Raw genomic sequence first — 21018 nt, forward strand, 5'->3', positions numbered from 1 at the left:
GCAAAAGACATGAAGTTCAACAAGGCCAAGTGTAAGGTCCTGCATATGCTTTGGGGCAATGCCATACAGGAATACAGGTTAGGAGTAGAAAGGATTGAGGGCATCCCTGAGGAGAAGGACTTGGGGGTGATGGTTGATGAGAAACTCAACATGAGCCATCAATGTGCTCTTGCAGCCCAGAAATCCCACCATTTCCTGGGCTTCATGAAAAGAAGTGTGGCCAGCAGGTTGTGGAAGGTGATTCTCCTCTAGTCTGCTCTCATGAAACCCCACCTGGAGTGCTGTGTCCAGTTCTGTAGCTCCTCACAGAGAATGGACACAGAACTGTTGGCATGAATCCAGAGGAAGACCATGAAGATGAGCAGAGGGCTTGAGCACCCCCCCTACTAAGCCAGGCTGAGAGAACTGGAGTTGTTCAGCTTGGAGAAGAGAAGGCTCCAGGAAGACCTTAATGCAGCCTTCCAGTGCTTGAAGGAGGCCCACAAGAAAGCCAGGGAGGAATCTTTTACAAGGCCATGTAGCAACAGGGAAAGAGAAAACAGTATTAAGCTGGAAGATGGTAGCTTTAGGTTAGGCATTAGGAAGAAATTCTTTAGTGTGAGGGTGGTGAGACTCTGGAATGGGTTGGCCAGGAAAGTTGTGGATGCCTCATCCCTGAAACTGATCAAGGCCTTGCTGGGGCTTTATGCAATCCCGTCTAGGGGGAGGTGTCCCTGCCCACAGTAGGGGCTTGGAACTAGATGACCTTTAAGGTCCCTTCCAACCCAAACCATTCTATGAAATCATGGAGAAAACAGATTTGACAAGCTGCACCACACACAGGAAACAGGGGACATGCCCTTCCAAAGCTTTGTGCTATCTACAACCACTACAGAAAAAGTTAAAGCATTCCTGTTTCCATTGTCCTTTAGCTCATAGTTCCCCTTTTTAAGTGGTTCACTGGTTAAAGAAGTAACTCTGAATGTCACTTCGTGCCTCTGTGGTGCAGCTTAGCCACAGCTCTCTACATCAAGGTGTGAAAGGACAGGAATATTTAAAAAGGTTTCCACTACAGAACAAGAGCTCTCACTTTTTGCAGTTTGTAATAAAACCTACTTGCAACACAGAAGCAAGTGCAACCACAACAGGGTTTGAGCAGGAAAAGCCTTCACAGGGGGGCTTGAGAAAGGACGAGTGAGGGTGAAAGGAGGTGGTTCTCCACCACCAGAAAAAGTACTCCCACTCAACTTTTTCCACTTATAGTCAGCCCCCCCATGACATCGCAGAAGTGAACACAAGAACTGACCACTAAATGACAATATTTAAACTCTGTGAAAGAGGGTTGACAGTAGCCACTTTCTTCTCTCTTCTCTGCATTGACAAAGAAGCTCCCAGCAATGAAACTCCACGCTGCAGCTCTCCTCATCATCTTCTGGTTTGGCATCTTCACTGTGCACGTGGTGAAAGGTAAGTTTACAGCCCAAAAGAAAGATAGGAATTGCTCCACAACACACCAATGGTTTGGTGAGCAGGACTCATTCTCAGCCAGAGCTGATTCTTAAGATAAAAGAAAAAATCCAGATCAGAACTGCAAGAAAGGCAGCTTTATGGGAAATTTCATCTGATGCCCTGTCAGTTAATGTTTGGCTTCTGAATTAGTGCAAGGAGCATATTTCTGTGCCTTAGAACATTGAAAGGAATTTTGTGTATTAATCTGTCTTTTAAAATAATGAAGTCCTGAAGACACATCTTTTAATCTCACTGGTGCCATATAGCAATATGTTCAATATTTGAAAAATATTTCCTGAATAACTGCACTTTTTTCTTTTCCAGATATGCTATCTTTATATGTATTATGTTATTTTTAAATTTTTCTTTCACTAACTATATAGCTTTAATCCCTCTAGGGTCCCTATTTTAAAAAGGTTCTTCCAGTTCTGTATCATATATTGCTTATTTGCTTGTAATCAAATATTTTGGTACAGTCAGTCAAGCTATGAAAAAAAACTGTAAAGGACAGCAATGAATTTATACAATGTCTTCTTTATCCTCCTGATTATGAAAATTTAACATCTTCTTCAAGACCATTTATAAGCACTGAGATTACCCATGTTTATTAGCCATGCTTCAGGTAAGTTTGTCTACTGTAATGTTTAAGTCTGTGTATCATATGTGGAAACATGAGCATGCACACATAAGCACATATGTCCTTAAATACAATCAGATTCATGCAAGTAAGTAAATCAAAATCACAGAAAACAGATGCAAACCCACAAAAACATGCCAAGAGAAACACACAGAAAAGCCATATTCACAAAACCAAAACCAAACTGAGACCTGTTAAGCATTCACAAGATTATGTATCTACACACTGTGTATGTTGACCCAGTGCCCCCAGAGCTGGATCATACTACATTTTTATATGTTAACACCACCACTGTTCATCTCAGCAACGTGTGGAGTCATAGCAGACTGCCAGTTCATAATGTCATTCTCCACATTGTGTAAGTTGCCTTAAATATCACCAAGCCTGAAGAAAACACACTGAGGGGGCATGCAAGGGATAGAAAAGAGACTAGAAAGGAAAATGGTGAAGAAGAAAAAAACCCAAAACCATTAGAAAAATGGGTAGTTACAGGTGTAGAGCTGTTTGGTTTTGTTCCCAGGCTTAAAGGAGCTCTGCTGGTATTCCCTGCATGGATTGCATGGAGATAGTTTGGTTGGTAGGAGAGAGTATTTTCAGAATTAGTAAGGATTGCTCAGCTGTCTTTGAGCTCTTTAGTGCCACATTTTGAAAACCAGTCTGAGTGAGGCAGTAAGACAGATATTTGTAATGAATCATCAAAAAATATATCACATTACTCGTGACTAAAGCAAGATGAGAAGAGATATTCCTTCAGGAAAACAAAATCTCAAGAATTAGCATCTCTGCCAATACCCATGCACTGGGTATGCTACAGCTTCTCCAAAGAAGTGTGTTTGCCTCAGCTATTCCAATTATTTCAAGTACAGAACAGCTCACAGGTTTTATGTTCATTAAGTTGTACCTGTACAGCACTTGGACTTTTCTCAAGCCAATTTCTCTATAAATTATTTTAAAAGACCCCTCAGAGTACAATAGTATTCTGTTTGTCTCCTCATGCCTTCCCAAACCTGTCTATGTTCGGAGAAAAGCAGAAACTAGCAAGCAGAGGCTTCCAGTAATGTATACATACACCCCATCCTACTTAAATGAGCTCTCAATTTTAGCTATTGTCATGCAAGTAACAACTAGCCAGAGAATGCTGCACTAATATTGCAACCCTCTTTAATAATCACCAGTGGATTTCTGTGAAACATATAAAAACATTGGAGGAAGAAGAGGATTAAGTAGCAAGTACTTAATCGTCTGGCAGATGCATCTCCCTTTTTTTTCAACAATTACTTTAATGCTAGTTTAGGATGTCCAGAGTGAGAGAAGTAGCATTGCTCTCCCTTCCTTCACTTGGAAAGCAAGGGGAATTACTGATGCACATTCAGATGGCATTTTGAAATCCACCCAGCACAGGTGCTGGTTCTAAGAGCTGCTCCATATGGATATATAATTTGCAGTTGATAGAGACCTAATTATGAATTATGCCAAGTATCCTTTCTTGCATGGAAGTAGTGACACCTCCAAGACAGAATGATTATGGAATTGTTCAGAAGAACAGGTGAAAATTAGTACCTTAACTGAAATAGCAATAACACTTTAGAGATGGTAGGATGCACCACAAAATACCTGAAGCTTTTCTGTATAGCTGGCATCATGGCTGTACAAAAGGAGACACTCGTGCTCTGACCACAACTGGACATCTGGAGTTTACTAAGTAATTATGGCCAAATATGAATACAGTATTGACTGCCTTTGTCATTTACCTATTTTTCCCCTCCTAGGGAGCATTGGAAGTCAACCCATGCGCAAACTGAGTTGTGTAAGTCTGTCTACACAGAAACTGAACATCAGAAATCTTGTCAGCTATGAAAAGCAAGAAGTTCCAATAAATGCCATCATGTAAGTATGCATTGCACATTTCACCTTCAGGCTCACCTATAGAAACTGCTACCATAAAAAAGGGGAAGGGAATCAGAACACACTTCGTGGCCCAACTCACTAAATCTGGCTAGTTCAGATCACCCTTACAGTTTCCCCATGAAGCAGTCACCTAGCAGCTGAGGGAGTGAGGGAAGAGTGGTGAGCCCCAGAGTTGGGAGGTGTCTGCTGCTCAAAATTGCTGGAAAAAACTTAACTGAACAGCCAAATCTTTTGTTCTCAGAAAGTGGAAAAAAAAAATCTCAGCAAGGGGTCAGCATAGCTGAGTCCACTGAGCTGAGCCAAGAGGAAAGGTGTTTTGGAAGATTTTGGGGTAAATTTGACTTCTACTAGGAGCTTTGTTTCATCTTTCGATCTCGGGAGAGTGCATTTTTATCAAATCTGAGATCTGTTTTGGGAAGCATATGTGCATCATGATTTTATATAAAATCTCAGAATATCAAGAATATTCCCTTTTTGAAATATATGTATATATTCTCATGACCACAACTTTTACATCCATTCCTATGCCATAAATAAGGGAACTAATGCTGCCAGCTGCTGTTATTCCAGCTAACAACTGTGAACTCTGGCACATGTTACGGTTTTACCACATTTTTCCTCATGTTCTGAATAAAAGACAAAAGCAGTAAATCTGGATTTTGAGACTGGAATTTAATGTCATCCTGGTTTGCTTTCTTTCTCCCTAAAGGTTTATCACCACAAAAGGTATCAGGATCTGTGTAAGCCCTGAAAACAAGTGGGTGCAGGCTGCTGTGAGGAAAATAGACCGAAGACGGACCATCACAGGAAATAATCCTGTCCTAGGCAAGGCCAACCAAACAGAATCATCATCAGAGCTGCACATCACAGGGAAAAAAGCCTGAGTATCTGCTTTTAATTCCTACTTACTAATTAGCAATAAAAACTCTAAACAAACACAAATTCACCAGAATCTGTTCATTACTCATTGAATGTCTGCAGACTTCTTCATTTTATAGATGGACTCTGTTATGCTGTTTATTTTCTGAAATACATATTAATGTTTATTTATGGTTGAATATAGATATCTTCTCATCTTTGTTGTCTTGATCAGTATGATGTTTAAGGATGAATGGATGACAGTTTCACATGCTGTAGGGAAGATCACCTCCCTCAGAGCTGTATGAATGTAGATTTCCATCCTGATGGAAGTCAGAATATTCTGCATGGAGTGCTGGGTTTGAGAAAGTGCTCTCTCTATATATTTTAATGGTTACGTGTACCTATATGATCTATAAGTAAATTAATCTGGTACTTCAGGCTATCACTTGATCAGTGCAATATTCGGAAGATCATCCTTGGGGTTTCTGTTTTTATACAGAGTATTGCACTATTAGCTCAGTCCATGATGATGTATGGATACTCTCACCACAGGATGACCTGAAGCAATTCACTGTAACTCCATGAATATAACTTATCCTACCCACTGACTTTCTGTGAAGTTACTCCAGTTTCACCCTGATGTTTGTGAGACAAACCCAAACTTATTTTTTTTTATTATTATTACTTTTTTACTTTTTCCTTTGCTTTCCTTTGAATAAGCAAGAACAAACCACATCTGGAATCTGTATTTCACAAACTCATAAGAAATCCCTGCCCTAGAGAACTACGTATATGTAAATGCCTTATTGAAATTCATAAACTCTACTAACAGGAGGTTTTCAGTTTTAATAAAGTTACTGTAAACCTGGAATCAAACGTGTATTTGTCTGCTTGTAGGTAATGCAGATGGACACTGTTGAAACGGATACCAAGTTTGCAGCACAAACCTGAGACCTTTTGGGCAAGCCAGCTAGAGCTGACATTTCTGCCTGCTCCTGATCCAGATTGTTCATAAGTGATCTGATTCTGAGCATTCTACACCATATTTCACCTTCAAAGGCCATATTTCAGACAATACCTCTTCAAATGCTTGGGTCCTTAGAAGTCATACAATGTTTACAAAGTCATGCAACTTCATGCAATGCTATGGTAATACCCACATTATCAGAAGCAAACACAAAATAGCTCTTGGTAGAGAAAAAAAACTGGCATTTGAGGACCCTAGGGTATGGAGGAGAGCTATAGGCAGAGGCAGTTCAGGAATAAACTTCCTCTCATACTACTGCATGTATGCAGCCTGCACTGCTGCTAAACTACTACAGGTTTTTCATCACAAACTTCTTACTTCTTACTTCTAACTTCTTACTGATACACACAAAACTACTGCATTTCCAAACTACACTATAGAAATAAGATCACATTACTCTGAAAATCAGCCTTTACATTCCCTGCTCTGGACAAGTGCACAGACAGAATGTGTCTCTCATGGCTCATGTTTTGTCATAGCTCAGTCCTGCCTAGGGAAATGCATTTAGTTTTCACCATTCAGGACAGGTTTTAAAGCAGTGCTATGGCTCAGACAGGGAAGGCAAAGATGACTCTGTGTGTCACGCCACAAAACTGAGCCAAGGCAAGCTACAGAGCCTCCACTGTATGGGGTGATGCTTCCTTGCTGAAGTTCTATCAACTACACTAGAAAAGAAGTGTTGTTGCTACAAACTTTGTAAGAAGAGTTGCAAAGGCAAAAAAAAATGTTGAGATGTCTCTGGAGTACGGCAATATATAAACTGGTGTTCATTCACTTTGGATTCCAATCCTAAAGCCCCAGTGCCTTGTATCATAAACCAGAAAAACTTCTGTTCCGTTCAGCATCGTCAGTGGGCTACAAAACCAGGTCACCTATAGGAATATTTTTATGGCAGACTCTCTCAGATGAATACCATCTGCTTCCACTGATCAAATTCATCCAGCACCAGAACTTACTAATGTGCTTTCAGCAGGCAGAATTTTAATGCCTTTGCTTGTACTCAGTAGTATCTTATCCTGGAATTAATCTTGCTGAACTGAATAAATTTCTTTTTAATTAGGACTATCACAACCTGAGGATATATTAATTAACTATCCTATAGCAAGTAATACTTCATATCTGCTCATCCTCATCACAGCTCATAGCATGATTAATAATAACTTTTAAAAGTGACTCATCCTATTTAATAATTACACCTTGTTTGTTATACCTTGCAAAATCTGTAATGGTCCTTGTGAACTTCTTGGGAGTTAATTACTATGGGTGATCAATGCTCTTGACATCTCTTCTTACTCAGCCATTAAACCCCAGGGACTTCCCTGTCTTCCTCTCAGTGTCCCATAGCCCTGTCCTTTGCATGGTCAAAGTTGTGTGCTATTTTTGTCTTATCTAGCTGTGTGTAATCAGGAAGCTTATCTGTAATGGCTCTACTCCTGCTTAGCACTTTTCTCTGAGGCTTTCAAAATGCTTTAGGAAGACCAGAAAATATTATTAAACCTCCTTTTCACACACATACAGAAGCAAAATAAAGAACTAGAGCACTGGTGTTGTGTATGGTGGCATATAAGAACCATATTCTCAGACATCTGGAGGAAATACCTTGCTTGGAAAAACAGGAAGTTGGGTGCCAAGGTACAATTGGAGATCAGGGTCTGTGGTGGCACTGATGTCCTCCCTGCACCTAGCACCCACTGTGTCTTCTCCAGGTCAGGTAGGGAGCTCCTGGTGACTGCTTCCCTTCCTGCTTATCCTCTGCTGGATGGCAGACCAGGGAACAGCAGTTTCCAAAGGGGATGAAGAGGTGAACTGTGCTGAGATCTTTATTGCAGGGGAAAGACAACAGAGAGCACAGTGGATGAATCCCAAACCTCTGTAAACGTTCACAGCTTCGCTAACTCTGGCATTCAAGACCCATTTGGGCATGCTGGTTTTTGCATTAAAAGGTAAAGATCCCAGACAATAACTTTATCTAGCTGCAGCTGTATTGTTTTCACTGCTTATTTATAGTTAAGGAACCAGAAAGTTAAGGACTTAAAATGATAATCAACTTTCCTAGGAACTTACTACAACATTCAATCCCTAGCCCCTAGTGCTGAGCTAGCATATTCTTTGATTGTTTTTTTTTACATGTCCTTTGACAACCATTTGTGCTTTGCTTTAGGCTGAGGCTTTTCATCAGGTGATCACCTATTTTAACAGATTGCCCAAGACTTTACTTGGGAAGAAGAAAAGGAAGCAATATTAATTACAAATATTAATGCATCGGTAATGGTATTTTGCCTAATATTGGTACATGATTTGACAAGTAAGGCATGTTAATTCAGCAAATAGAAATATTTTCTTCTCTCACCCCAGTGAAACAGTGCACCACATGAATTTTGGAAAGATAAACCTTATGTTTTAAACTGAAAATGAATTGCTTATTTAATCCAAATTATAGGGGGTTGCTACAGAAGATGCTAATCCAAAAATTATGGCAAGCCAACACAGGAAAGGGTGAGGGGAAAGTCAAGGAGTTAACAAACAAAAAAGAAGTGAAAAGGGGAAAGAAATTGTTTCAGGGGAAAGTGGTATAAGGTAGCTGCCATTAACTCCTTAATGAGTCATGTACTTAACTCCTTGAGTCATCATCTCTGCAACATGACGTGTACCAGGGTAATTTTATCACCACTTTGGGAAAACAGGAACTTAAAAGATGTTTCATTAACCTGGAAGCCACAAGACAGGACAATTCCTACAGAGGCTACCCAGGATTTTAAAAAAATATTCTGCTGTTGTTCCCCCCTCCTTTCACCTGACAGTAATAGCAGCAGGAAGGGGGGAAATTGTTCAATCAAGAGCTAATGTGAAAGCATAGAAGAAAGCCTACTTCACCTGATCCTTCTCACCTTCTAACCTAAAAAACCCTGCATTAAAACAACTAAACCAGCAGGTCAGAATAATAAAAACTAGTGTTGCCATATTTTTAGAGTCTGCCAGTGTGTTTCTGCATTCCCAACAGGAAAGCAAGTATTGCAAGTACTACATATTCTGATAATAATTTCACCATCATTAGAAATTTATTTTATTATTATATATTATAATTTATATTAGCCTATAAAAGATCCACTCTAGAAAATGAGTGAAGCAAACCAGGGAGACACTTTCTAGCACCTGATCTTTAGGGAGTTTGATCAGGCAGTTATGTGAAACAGTAAAGAGTTATCCCAAAACCAAGTATGGATCCCAAAACCAAGTATGGGATTAAATTAACCTTGAACCTTGTGAGGCTCATTTGAGACATTTCCAGAGCATGTGCTGCTTCAGGGCCTGTTAATGTCCCTTTAAATAGACCACAGAAAATGGGGTTGCACAGCAGGCCCTTTCCTTCCATTCCAACACTTCAGTCATAGGATTCATCTCAACATGTCTCTGTGATGCCAATAAGATCACAGCACTGCAGGCATGCACACATCTCTAGCTCTTCTTGTTTATTCTCCATACTGTGTGTATTTGCACAGAGGCTTTTATATTGGGTCTCTGATGAAGCTGACCTACTGGCTGGGGTGGCTAGAATTTCTTCATGCTGCAAGTCAGGTGTTCCCCTTCTGATCTGTGATCTTTCTCCAGGCTCTGGGTATCAATTGCTGACACTTGAATCAGATTTGTAGAAGTTGGATGGATTAAGGTTGCTGACCCCCAGCAAATTAGTTTAGAGCTCTCTTCCCCAGCTTGACAAGCCTATGAAAGAGAAAGTCTTCTAAGAGAAAGTCTTGGAAGAAGCTGTGTGGTTAGAGCTAAAGATTTTAGAACTACATAGCTGGGTGTTTTTCTCCCACCTCAGAAATCATTTAAGAGATCTCAGTACTTCAGCTGAAGGTCTGGAATTACAGGAAAATATTTCCAAACCCTCAAAAAGGTGTTTTGCTTTGAAACCCCACATGTTACTTCCCTGTGGCTGCCTAATGGAACTCATACTCAAAAGCAAGATTCAGAGGGTGACTTATGGTGGTGGTTATGCTGTCTTCTGCACTTTCCCTCAGCCAGCCCAAGCACTTTGTGGTATCAGCCTGGGTTCACTGGAGGTCAGGAGGAAGCATTAAAGCTTTGACAAGTTCTACCTCACAGAAGGGTTGTGTGGTAACCCTCTCACATGGTGTGCTCAATCACAAATGAATAAACTTGAGAGTTTAAAAAATCACAGGCACAAACAGATCACCTGTAGCCTCCTGCAAACCCAGCAAAATGCAGACTAAAGGACAACAAGTACACCTTCACAAAACAAATGAAAGCACAAACCAAAAACTCCTCTAGGGTTTTTTTTTTTATTAAGAGATCCTTGCAGACCCTGAGGTTACAGCAACTGTTTTTGCTGCTGCTTATTCTCAGCGATTTCATGGAAAGTAATTCTATATCTGACCTTCCTTGTTTGCAGCATTATTAGCAGCTTTTCAGAACCAAGTACTTCTGCTTTCTGATAAGGATAATTTACTATAAAGCATTGCCATGGGGGAAGAGAGACATGCAGGAGAGAGTTTGTAGAAAAGTACCCTAGGATATTTTGTTGTTAAGGATGAGGCACATGCAGAGGTGACAAGGCTTAGAGGAGTAACCAGGATAGCTAAAAGTTCTGTGCACTAACAGGCTGAAGAAGAGAGATTTTGCAAAAAAATCCTAATGTTAAAAGAGTCCAAAAATCATGGGCTTAGAGATAATAACCAATGAGCTTAGAGACCATGCTATAAGGATACTTTCCAAGGAATTTGCTGTTGTTTGCAAGGTTTGTTTTTTTCTACAAAGCTCATGTTAAAGGCATAGCAGGCAGCCATACCTTTTATAAGGGAAAAGAACTGCAAGGAGAGGAGGAGGAGCTGGATTGGTCCTGCCATGAAAAGAAGAAATGCAGAGGGAACAACAGGCAAGAATAATAGTGACAAAGCAGTATGAGAGGCAGAGAGAAGGAGAAAAGGCAAAAAAGGACCTGAGTGACAGGATGTAACAAAGAAGATAAATGGAATTACCGATGTGGACCTTGTTGCTCATAGCACTTCATGGTTTCTCTTAGAAGTCTGGTTCCTACAACATGAGTTGAGAACATGCTCAAAAATACTCTGAGCTTCTTGACAAGAGCTGCCCAGATTTTTAGGCTGTCATCTCCACTACAGAAAATCCTCAGTGTGCTCCCTCTACAGAACACATTTGTTAATGGAAGGGAGGAATGGCTGGTATCACCAGCACTTTACTAGCACTCACTCAAAAAAGCTGTTGGGCTTTTGACACTTACACTCCATTCTTTTCAAAACTCCACACGAGGGGAAGGAGGGGGGACTTCTGGTTTTGGATGCCTACCTTAAGACAAATTAACCTTCATTTTTGAAGCTGCTGTGCATATGGACACATTATTGGAAGTTGACACCCAAAATAAAACTACAGCAGTTTATACACCTGGAGAAAAAGGGAGTGTAGTTTTCATCCTATGTAACCATTGATATACCCTTGAAGAACATTTTGAGATGTTCCTTCTAGTGGTACTTAGTGCTGCTCCACAAACATACCTATGTTCTGTGCAAAGATGATGCTTTTTGCCAAGCCATTTTATCCTTTAACTTAGGACCCTTTCACCAGCTGTTCATCAGCTATTTGCTGGATATGAGACTCCTGAGATTGGTTCAGAGTTGCAGGCAGCAATACAAACTCTTCATACATCTCTCGTGAGTATAACTATATGTACTCATAGTATACATAATTATACTGGCACACAATGTATGAACAGCTAGTGTTGCTGTCTGGTTTTATATGGGATATGTGATGAACAATTAATTTAAAAGGTCTAATTCGAACATTTACAGTGCATCTTGGGTTAGAAAGCAGAAGTATAATGACTGCCTGGCTTTGCTTCTCTTGTGCAGGTTCCTTACCACATAACACACCACGAGATCTGTGTGAGGACTGACCTCCAATGGGTGCAAAATGCCATGGGAATATCAGATGAAAGACAGGTTTTTAAAAAAGACCTTTGAGCTGAGCAGTAAGTACCAGTCCTAACACACACAAAAGGCAAGACGACTTCCCAGACCCTCAGGAAAAGTCAGTCCAAAGACTACCTCCAAGAGCACACCAAGGCCTGCATTTTTCCAAAGACCATGCCGATTCCTGATACTCCTCTCAAGATCACATCATCTTCCAAATGCATTCATAAAACTCCATTCACTTCCAAGCTCACACTCTCTCCCAGACCCAGATACTTCACCAAATGTCTCCCCAGGGTCATAATCTCACATAAAACCAAGTTCCAAGGCCATGTTCATTCCTAAGGCCATTTCTAAGGTTATACTCATTCCTGGTCTCCCCCAGTGTGCTCTCGGAACCACAGATGCTTTTAAAGCTTCTGAGAATTGACAGTGTAAGCCTACAGCAGGTGACTAAACTTGGCACCAAATACAGCAAGAAACAACAAACTTCCCAACTGAACTCTGTAATACTTAAAACTTCTGTAATACTTAAAACTTCTACTCACTGGGAAGCAAAGAAGACTCTGAAGAAACACAGGCTCAGTTCATTCCTTCATTTCTGCTTGTATTTTCTGGGAAGTAACTACTATATGAGGATAATAGCCATCCAGCTGTAATTACATGATGTGACAGGGAAATGCACAGAAATGCCATTGCTAGGTTAGATGGAAAGATAGTGTCTGAGTTCTCTGAACCTTCAGAGCCCTTCAAGTAAATCCATCCTCACTGGATAAGCCAAAGCAGCTCCATGAAGCCACATAATTATATTATTTCCCTCCAGTAAAGACTCCTCCTGAACATGACATATGATGGTTGAGACTGCTGAAATTATAAGGAGAAGTCTTGGGTTGACCAAGACATTTTTCAAAATCATATTCACCTTAGCAGACTATTGGCCTAAGAATACAAATTGTAAATAAAATAAAAAACTAGAAATGTTTAACTATTTCAATTGTCTATATTTGTATTTCATAATTAAACCTAAATGTTTATAATATAGAGCAGTGTGTTGTATGTAATATAATGTATAATTTTAAAATCTGACAAAGAAATAACAGATTAATTTCATAGAATCATAGAATTTTCAGGGTTGGAAGGGGTCTTTAAGGTCATCTAGTTCCAACCCCTCTGACATGGGCAGGGACACCTCCCACTAGATCAGGTTGCTCAGAGCCGTGTCCAGCCTGGCCTTAAAAACTTCCAGGAATGGGGCTTCCACCACCTCTCTGGGCAAACTCTGCCAGTGTCTCACCACCCTCATGGTGAAGAAATTCTTCCTAACTTCCAATCTAAATCTACCCTCCTCTAGTTTGAATCCATTCCCCCTGGTCCTATCACTACCTGACATCCTAAAAAGTCCCTCACCAGCTTTCTTGTAGGCCCCCTCTAGGTACTGGAAGACCACAATAAGGTCTCCTTGGAGCCTTCTCCTCTCCAGACTGAATAACCCAAACTCTCTCAGTCTGTCTCCATAGGAGAGCTGCTCCAGCCCTCTGATCATGCTCATGGCCCTTCTCTGGACACACTCCAACATGTCCATGTCTTTCTTGTAATAGGGGCTCCAAAACTGGATGCAGTGCTCCAGGTGGGGTCTCACGAGAGCAGAGCAGAGGAGAATCACTTCCCTCCACTTGCTGGCCATGCTTCTTTTGACACAATTCGCCCAGGATACAATTGGCTTTCTGGGCTGCAAGTGTGCACTGATGGCTCATGTTGAACTTCTCATCCCCCAACACCCTCAAGTCCTTTTCCTCAGGGTTGCTTCTCAGTCCAGTCACTGACCAGACTATATGACGAAGGAGATGTAAGAAGTATGAAATCTGGCTGAGAAACCAAATAGGTTCCAGTAATTCACTTTATGCTTATCTGTTACTAAATTAGTCCAACTTAGTCCATACCAAGTAATTACAGAGAGCATTTCAAAGATCTCTGAGGGTGACAGAAATAATGTTCTGATTCATTTTTAAAGCCACTTGACATTTACACATATGACAAAGTGGTGGGCTGGTGAAAGGGGGCAAATAGAGGGGAAAATACATCAACTAGCCACATGGAACAAATCAATTTTTGCATGAGGGTGGCTGGGGGAAGGTCCAGCAAAACCTCATTTTTGCTCAGATACCAATGGTGGGAGTTATCTTGCTTGCTTCAGTGTTCTGATCCCTGCCAGGCACTGCCCTCAGTACAAAACACCATCTTCATACTAGACCAGGGAGAGGAGACAGAATAAACAACTTAGCTGCATGTTTGAGTCCCAGATTAATATAGTAAAGGATTATTTATGACCACCTAGCCACCTGTTATACCTTTCAGCAAATGTTAAGAGCTGCCTAGGGCATACACACGGCTGCTCTGAATTTTCTGTAATACAATTAGTTCATCCCTTAGAGAACTCAGTAAACTAAGAAGAAAGGATAACTCTTAAATCTAGGAAGACAGCAATTCTAGGACTCAGTTAAAAGCATATATTTAACAAAGCAACTAACCTACAGTCTTTTCCTTACAACTTTGAAGATGCTAAATGAACTAAGATCCTCTGGGGAATACAAACTCCCTTTTTACACAGAACAGCATCAAAGGAGGGAGTGGAAGTCTGTTCTACTGCAGTCTAGGACCATCACCAGGTAAGACACTTGGAGCAGAGCATTACTGCAGTCTATGAAGCCTTAGGCTACAGTGAGTTTTTCCTCTCTCCCTTCTGGTCTTTCAGATTAAATTTTCCACTCACACAGTTCCTATCTAGTCTCAGTGTTTCGTGATAAACAAAAAAAGCCCTCTCCTGTACTTCAGGTACAGCAAGCAAGGCTAGTTCTAAGGGCTTCATGATGCCTTCCTCTCTGTCTGTCCATACCCACCAGTCTGCTATGATCTGCTATCAGCAGAGCATCCTCACAGACAGCACTCAAGGAGGAGAGAGGGAGCCTGGAGGAAACTTTCTGGAGTATAGGGAACACAAGTAAAAACACACATCTACCAAGACTCCTACCATTCTTAGAAATGCTGCCAGGACCTCTTTTTAAGCTGTAGAATTTATGGAAAAATAATGCAGCCCTATTATTTCTATCATTCTTGTATGTCAGTTTAGCTGTGATTCTGGGGCACAATAAAGTCCTTCTGACTATTTACGTAGTGAGATTTTTAGTTGGCATCACCAGTCAGCTCAGTCCTGACAAGTATTGCTGGTGCTCTTGCAGTCAAGTGGCAAAGAGATCCAGAAATACTTAAGCAAAATTATTCCCTTTGATGTCAGATGAAATTTAGCAGAATGCAGATGAAGGACTTGCAGAATTTGGCCCAGCAGTTTTAACTGGTCAAAAGCATGGATGTTTTAGCTGATTATTCCCACAGGAATTCTTTTCATTATTGCTCAAGCGGGTTACTGGAAAGCACTTCCATGCTTCAGAAGAGCTGATTCAGATCTGATGGCAAGAAAGCAGGATGGGATGGTCGTGTGTCCAAAGGAGGGCAACCAGGCTGGTGAAGGGACTCGAGCACAGACCCTATGAGGAGAGGCTGAGGGAGCTGGGGCTGTTCAGTCTGGAGAAGAGGAGGCTCAGGGGAGACCTCATCACTCTCTACAACTCCCTGAAAGGAGGGGGTAGCCAGGGGGGCGTTGGTCTCTTTTCCCAGGCAACTCTCAGCAAGACAAGAGGGCACGGTCTCAAGTTTTTAGGTTTAGGTTGGATATTAGAAAGAATTTCTTTACGGAGAGGGTGATCAGGCATTGGAATGGGCTGCCCAGGGAAGTAGTGGATTCTCCGTGTCTGGAGATATTTCAAAAGAGCCTGGATGTGGCACTGAGTGCCATGGGCTGGGAACCACGGGGGGAGTGGATCAAGGGTTGGACTTGATGATCTCTGAGGTCCCTTCCAACCCCACCAATTCTATGATTCTATGTGTGTGAGTTTCAGATTGTTCGAATCAGCTAACTCTTAGCTCCTTTTCTGTGCTAAATTCTCTCTTGGATTTAATCAGCACTGTATGAATGACTGCCTTTCTGCTTCTGCTCCTAGGTGGTATGGGCAACTACAATCATGCAAGATTTGTGTGTCCTTCAGCCAGAGCCATCCTTCCAAGTCTCCAGACTTGAAGACCATATGCAAGCTGGTCCCATCAAAGCAGAGTCAGTGATCCTCCACACACAGTGAGGTAACACAAGAAGGCAAAAGAACTGCCAAGAATGAAATAATACTGCATGAGATTGCATTTTTATGTGAGCTGCTCCATCTCTCTTTCCTGGCCTCAGATCAAATCAGCTAGAATTACAGAGCTGACTGTAACCCAGTTACAAATCCATCCCCACATGCAAAGGAATGTATCTCCTTACTGTAGGCCAGATTCTTGGGTGCTAAATGGATGCCCTATTAACTTTCCATTAGCTGGGGGACATATTACTGCAGTTTGAACTCACAGATTATAGCCTTAACTGCTCTTAACTCTGAAATCATTTATTGAACTGATTTTAACCGGTTTCAAGAAGAATGTCCAGGCACTCAATTAGATGCCTGTCAGCACAGCTCATTGCTTGAAATAGACAGTGAAGTTCAGCCTTGCTAGGGGAAGAAGGGGCGTGCATTTGGAAGACACAGGGATGAGCTGGGTCTCCTCCACTTCCCCTAGGATGCAGAACAGCACAGTCCTTTCATCAGGGTTTCTACAGAGCAAATGTTATGGCCAGAGACAGTTCTCTGCTCATTTTACCTGTATTGCCAAGTCTAAGTAAAGTTCTCTTTACTTATACCACCACAAATGGCCCATGTGTTATCAAAAGCTTGGTTTTGATTTTTGTTAACTATTCATCAGGGGAATTTTCCACTGAAACAACGATAGATCCTATATGCAATGTGATGAGAAAAATACAGCATATATCTGAGTGCTTTGCATGCTGACACTGAATGATTTAGACTCTAAGGCATCTTGGACTCCTGCTGATGATGAGAAAGAATCCTGCCTAATAACTGAAATTGTCCAATCAACATCTGAAATACAGTTCAGCAAGTTGTGATACAAAGGATTTGATAGCCAAAAGATAGTCTTGGTGGTCACCAGATTGTGACTAAAAAGAAAAGCAGCCAAGAGCTGTAACAGTGAAGATGCCAATAGTGTTTCTATAGCAATCTTCACAATCCTTATCCCTTTCACAGCTGAGAAGGGAGGATGGGATATGCAAAGCTGGAAATTCAGTCTGTGCTTGCTTTGTGTCACGCACTTTCCCAGCTAAGCTCAGGTGACTGGCAATGTAATGCACTCTTCCTTCTAAACAAGACAATGAATGTCAGGAAGAGGCCAAGATAATGACCTAAATAGGATGCTTTCTGCTGAGCAGAAAGGTCTTATTTTGAAATATCCATTTCAGCTATTTGCCAGAGGCAAATAAGCCTCTTCTCCATGTTTATTTATGTAATCAGTGCTAAGATGAGCTTATTATTCTCTCATTTTCAATGCAAGTCAGTCAGTGTTTTTCTTCACATCCTTATCTTACCCATTTTTTAGCAGAGTACAATAAATTGAATAAAAATTCTGATATAAAAATATTCCTTTGCTATGAGCTCTGGTACAACAGATCTCTATTAATGTTAGTTTGCACCTACAGTATCTTTCACCCAGAGCATCTCAAAACAAGTAAAGCCTTACAGATGTTTATAGAGTAAATGCAGTGGCTTACTTCTTCCACATAAATGCATAGAGAATTAATGAGTACCAAAATCCAGTAGTTGTGTGAGACTGTTCTCTAGCAACATTCTCCAACAGTTCAGGATGAGGAGATAAATGCTAAGGGCCTGCTGCTGAGCTGAGGAAGGCTGACAGAGCTGGCTTAAAGTCAGTCTAACAGAGAGCAGCACACTGACTTGAAGCTGCACTATTCCAGGCATGTCTTTCCTAAGAAAGAAAACTGTGATCTCCCCCTAAGATAAAAATTCAATACAGAAATGTCTCGGCTCCAAAGAGCTTTTCTTGATGGTTCATAGCCCAGTTCATTCCTGGCCTAATAAGCTCTCAGAAGACTCCACAAGGACTCCATCAGGCTCCCACAAACAAGACTCCTTCAAGCTCAGGCTGCCCCAAGAGTTCAAGACGAGATCACACAGCACCAGGAGCTCAATGGGACACACTGCAGAAAAGGGATGGGAAGTGCTGACAACTGAAGCTTAAATCTGGTTTCTCAGTTTTAAGACCTTCTGTTATCCCTGCCACGGAGCCAGCAGGGAATACAGTGACTCTTCAAAGCATCTGTGTTCCTGGCTCAGCAGAGTCTGCATCAGTAGTGTGTGGCCTGGCCCCAGGACAGCCCATGTGTCCTGGCATTCTCTTGGAACAGTGCCCTTTGAAAACCTACAGCTTCAGGTTATGAAGGCCCTGATGTCAGAGAAGAAGGTATCATAGCATGGCTCTGAAGCAAGTGCATACTGGATACATAGACTTTGTTAGGAGCCCCAAAGCCCAAGGAGCTCTTGCTCAAAGCAGCATGATCATGGCTTACTAAATCCACACTCCATACCGAGGGATAACTACTGTCTTTAAATTCTTGGCAGTAGCCTGAAGAATGCTAACACTGAAGTCCCAGAGAAGGTGGGATGTGTTTCAAATAAACAAATAAAAGGCCTCAAATTCTTTTTACTCCAAATGGGAAAAAAAATTCTGGTTGTGCAGAAAGTTCTGGATTTTTTTTCTGTTTTACAAGTGGAAGCAAAGCCCCCTTTTTCTTGAATTTTGTAATTTCCCAAGGGTCAATGATCTTGAGTTTTTACCACCTTTAGCTGTAAAAACTTAACACTTTGACTGCCTTCCCTATCTGAGTGTGTCTTGTTGCACAATGAATATCTACTAAGACTTTATGACAACTCCAGCAATTAAGTATCAATAAATCTATGCTATTATGTGGCACATCTGTTGATAAACTACTACTAAGTGTTAGACTTAAGAGGAGAGCAGAAGTCTTTTTTCTAAGTCATTGCTGAGTTCTGAGCCTTAGAAAACACTCCAATTTGCACTCTTATCTTCATCTTGCTTTATGTAACAATTCATCTAGTTAAAAGTATCCTAACAAGAATGTCAAGAAGTACAAATAATGATGTCATTTACCCAGTATTTAGTGGATTCTCTAAATATGTCAAGTCTCAGTCATCTCCAGAAAAGATATACTGAGGAGAAACCTCTAATCTTGTCTGCATGGCAAGAACAAACTTGCACATTGCAGTCTACCCATACATCAGTTTTATTCCTTTTTCATACAATTTTGTATATACATCCACATGAAAGAACAGGTATGTTTTCTGAATTGAAAATAAACAGATGATGAACAAATTATGTGCAACATAAGCAAGAAAGCAGAAAACTAGTCTGACTGTGTGAGACTGACAATGGAGTGGATTCTCCCCTACTCTGTGCTTTAGTTCATTACACTTCTGAAAAGAGAGTGAAGTCTGTAGGTAGAAGTGGGATTCCAGGTAAATCAGTTTTAAAATTGTCCTGATTCAGTTCTATCAGCACTTAGTTTGAACTAGAAGTGACTTACAGGGGGACACCAAGGCTTACAGCAAGCAAAGTTTTTTCAAAACTGTTTTTAACTCTATATGTCAGTGATGTTGGTTTGGGCTTTTTCAACAGGAGAAGAGTCACCAAAATATGTTGTCTTTTTTTTACAGTAGGTTAATGTTGCACACTCTAAACATGCAGATCACCTCCAGCCAGGGTGGCTAACAACTTCCACTTTTATTTTTGTTTCTAAGGTGTAAAGACTAATAGAAATCCATGACTTAAAGAAAGCTTTCAGGAGCTGTAAAGTGTTACACAGCAAGTCCTACTATGTCATTTATGTAGAAAACTCAAATATTGACAAGTATATAACACAATTCCTTACACTTACTAAAGTGCCTTCCTTCTCCATCCTTACACGTGTACTTTGAGAAACTGAACAACCTATCTCTGATGGCATAACCAAATTGCAACTAAAAACACTGATAAAAGGTAGCTCCAAAAAAGACATCAGCTCCATCCTCAATGAGGGCAGTGTTCTTAGAATGACAACTATTTGTGAAAAAAGTATTTGGAATAAATTTCATATTAGACAGACAGATACACACTATCTAGACAGAAACATAGATAATTTGTTTCAGAAGAGTTTTCAGAAATAACCAGCACTCTTTCAGCCTCCTCCTCATTTATATAAATAGCTACAGATAATTTTACACGCATTCACATATACAGGGTAAGATTCTTACCACTGTACACTGCCAGAAAGAGGAACAGCAGCCTCCTGGCAAATGTAAACCAGCCCACAGGATGTACCTATACAATAGGTCTGTAATTATATGGGGACTTAGCTAGCTAAGACTCCCATGTTTCTGACATTTCAGCCTAACTTTGCACAAAGCAGTTGAATGGGCTGCTCAGCTGCACAGTGGTTTTTATCCTGAGCTTTTCAGTGAGTAGGCAAGGTTGTTTTTCCTTGAAAGTCTATTTCAGGTTCACAAGACAGTCTATTTTCTGTGACTTATTTTAAAGCCCTGTCAGCAGATTCCTCATCCAAGCCTCTGACATCTGAAGGTTTGTCCTTTCAACCTTCCCAGGTGCAGCAAATGTTCACTGAAAACATTTATAATCTTACGGTGGCAAAAGCTTATTAAAAATGCAGATTTTTTTTCCACTATTAAAATGGGGTTTAGAGCTTTCAATTGAATAACAAAAATAAATAGCCCCTGGTCACAGTGGTGACTTGGTACTTTGCCAAAACTCTGGCTTATGCTGGAGACCAGCATACCTCTTCAGTCTCCTGAGAGGCAATCTAATATTCTTTCAAAAGAGCTGATCTTGTCCTGTGCTGGTGCTGAGATGCTGCAAGTATGGGTATATTCCAGTATCAGTTTGTCTCTAGTTCTCTCCTAGAAGCTGTCCTTTTCCTCAAGCAGAGCTAGCTAAGTGGCAAGCAGCTCTGAGGATGGATCTCCACACCTACACAAAACCCCACAGGGTACAGGCTATGTTTTGTGTGAACACAAGGTAAGCCTTGTGTAGAACTACATGTAAGATGATGTAGGAAGAGAGTACTTTAGTGATTGCTTTCACCTTGCATTTCCTACCACACCTTCTGTTTCAAGCTGGTGCTG

At 40.9% G+C, this 21018-nt stretch overlaps 1 protein-coding gene across 1 annotated transcript; it reads left to right on the plus strand.

The window, feature by feature from the left end:
• Positions 1-1291: 1291 nt before the first annotated feature.
• Positions 1292-4917, plus strand: LOC103536482 (lymphotactin). The gene is given in 4 exon segments (XM_008502647.2): positions 1292-1339; positions 1341-1446; positions 3895-4012; positions 4743-4917. Coding segments are annotated over 4 exon segments (447 nt in total).
• The last annotated feature ends 16101 nt before the right edge of the window (positions 4918-21018 follow it).

Source organism: Calypte anna, chromosome 1, assembly GCF_003957555.1.
Source record: "Calypte anna isolate BGI_N300 chromosome 1, bCalAnn1_v1.p, whole genome shotgun sequence".
NCBI classification, from domain to species: domain Eukaryota; kingdom Metazoa; phylum Chordata; class Aves; order Apodiformes; family Trochilidae; genus Calypte; species Calypte anna.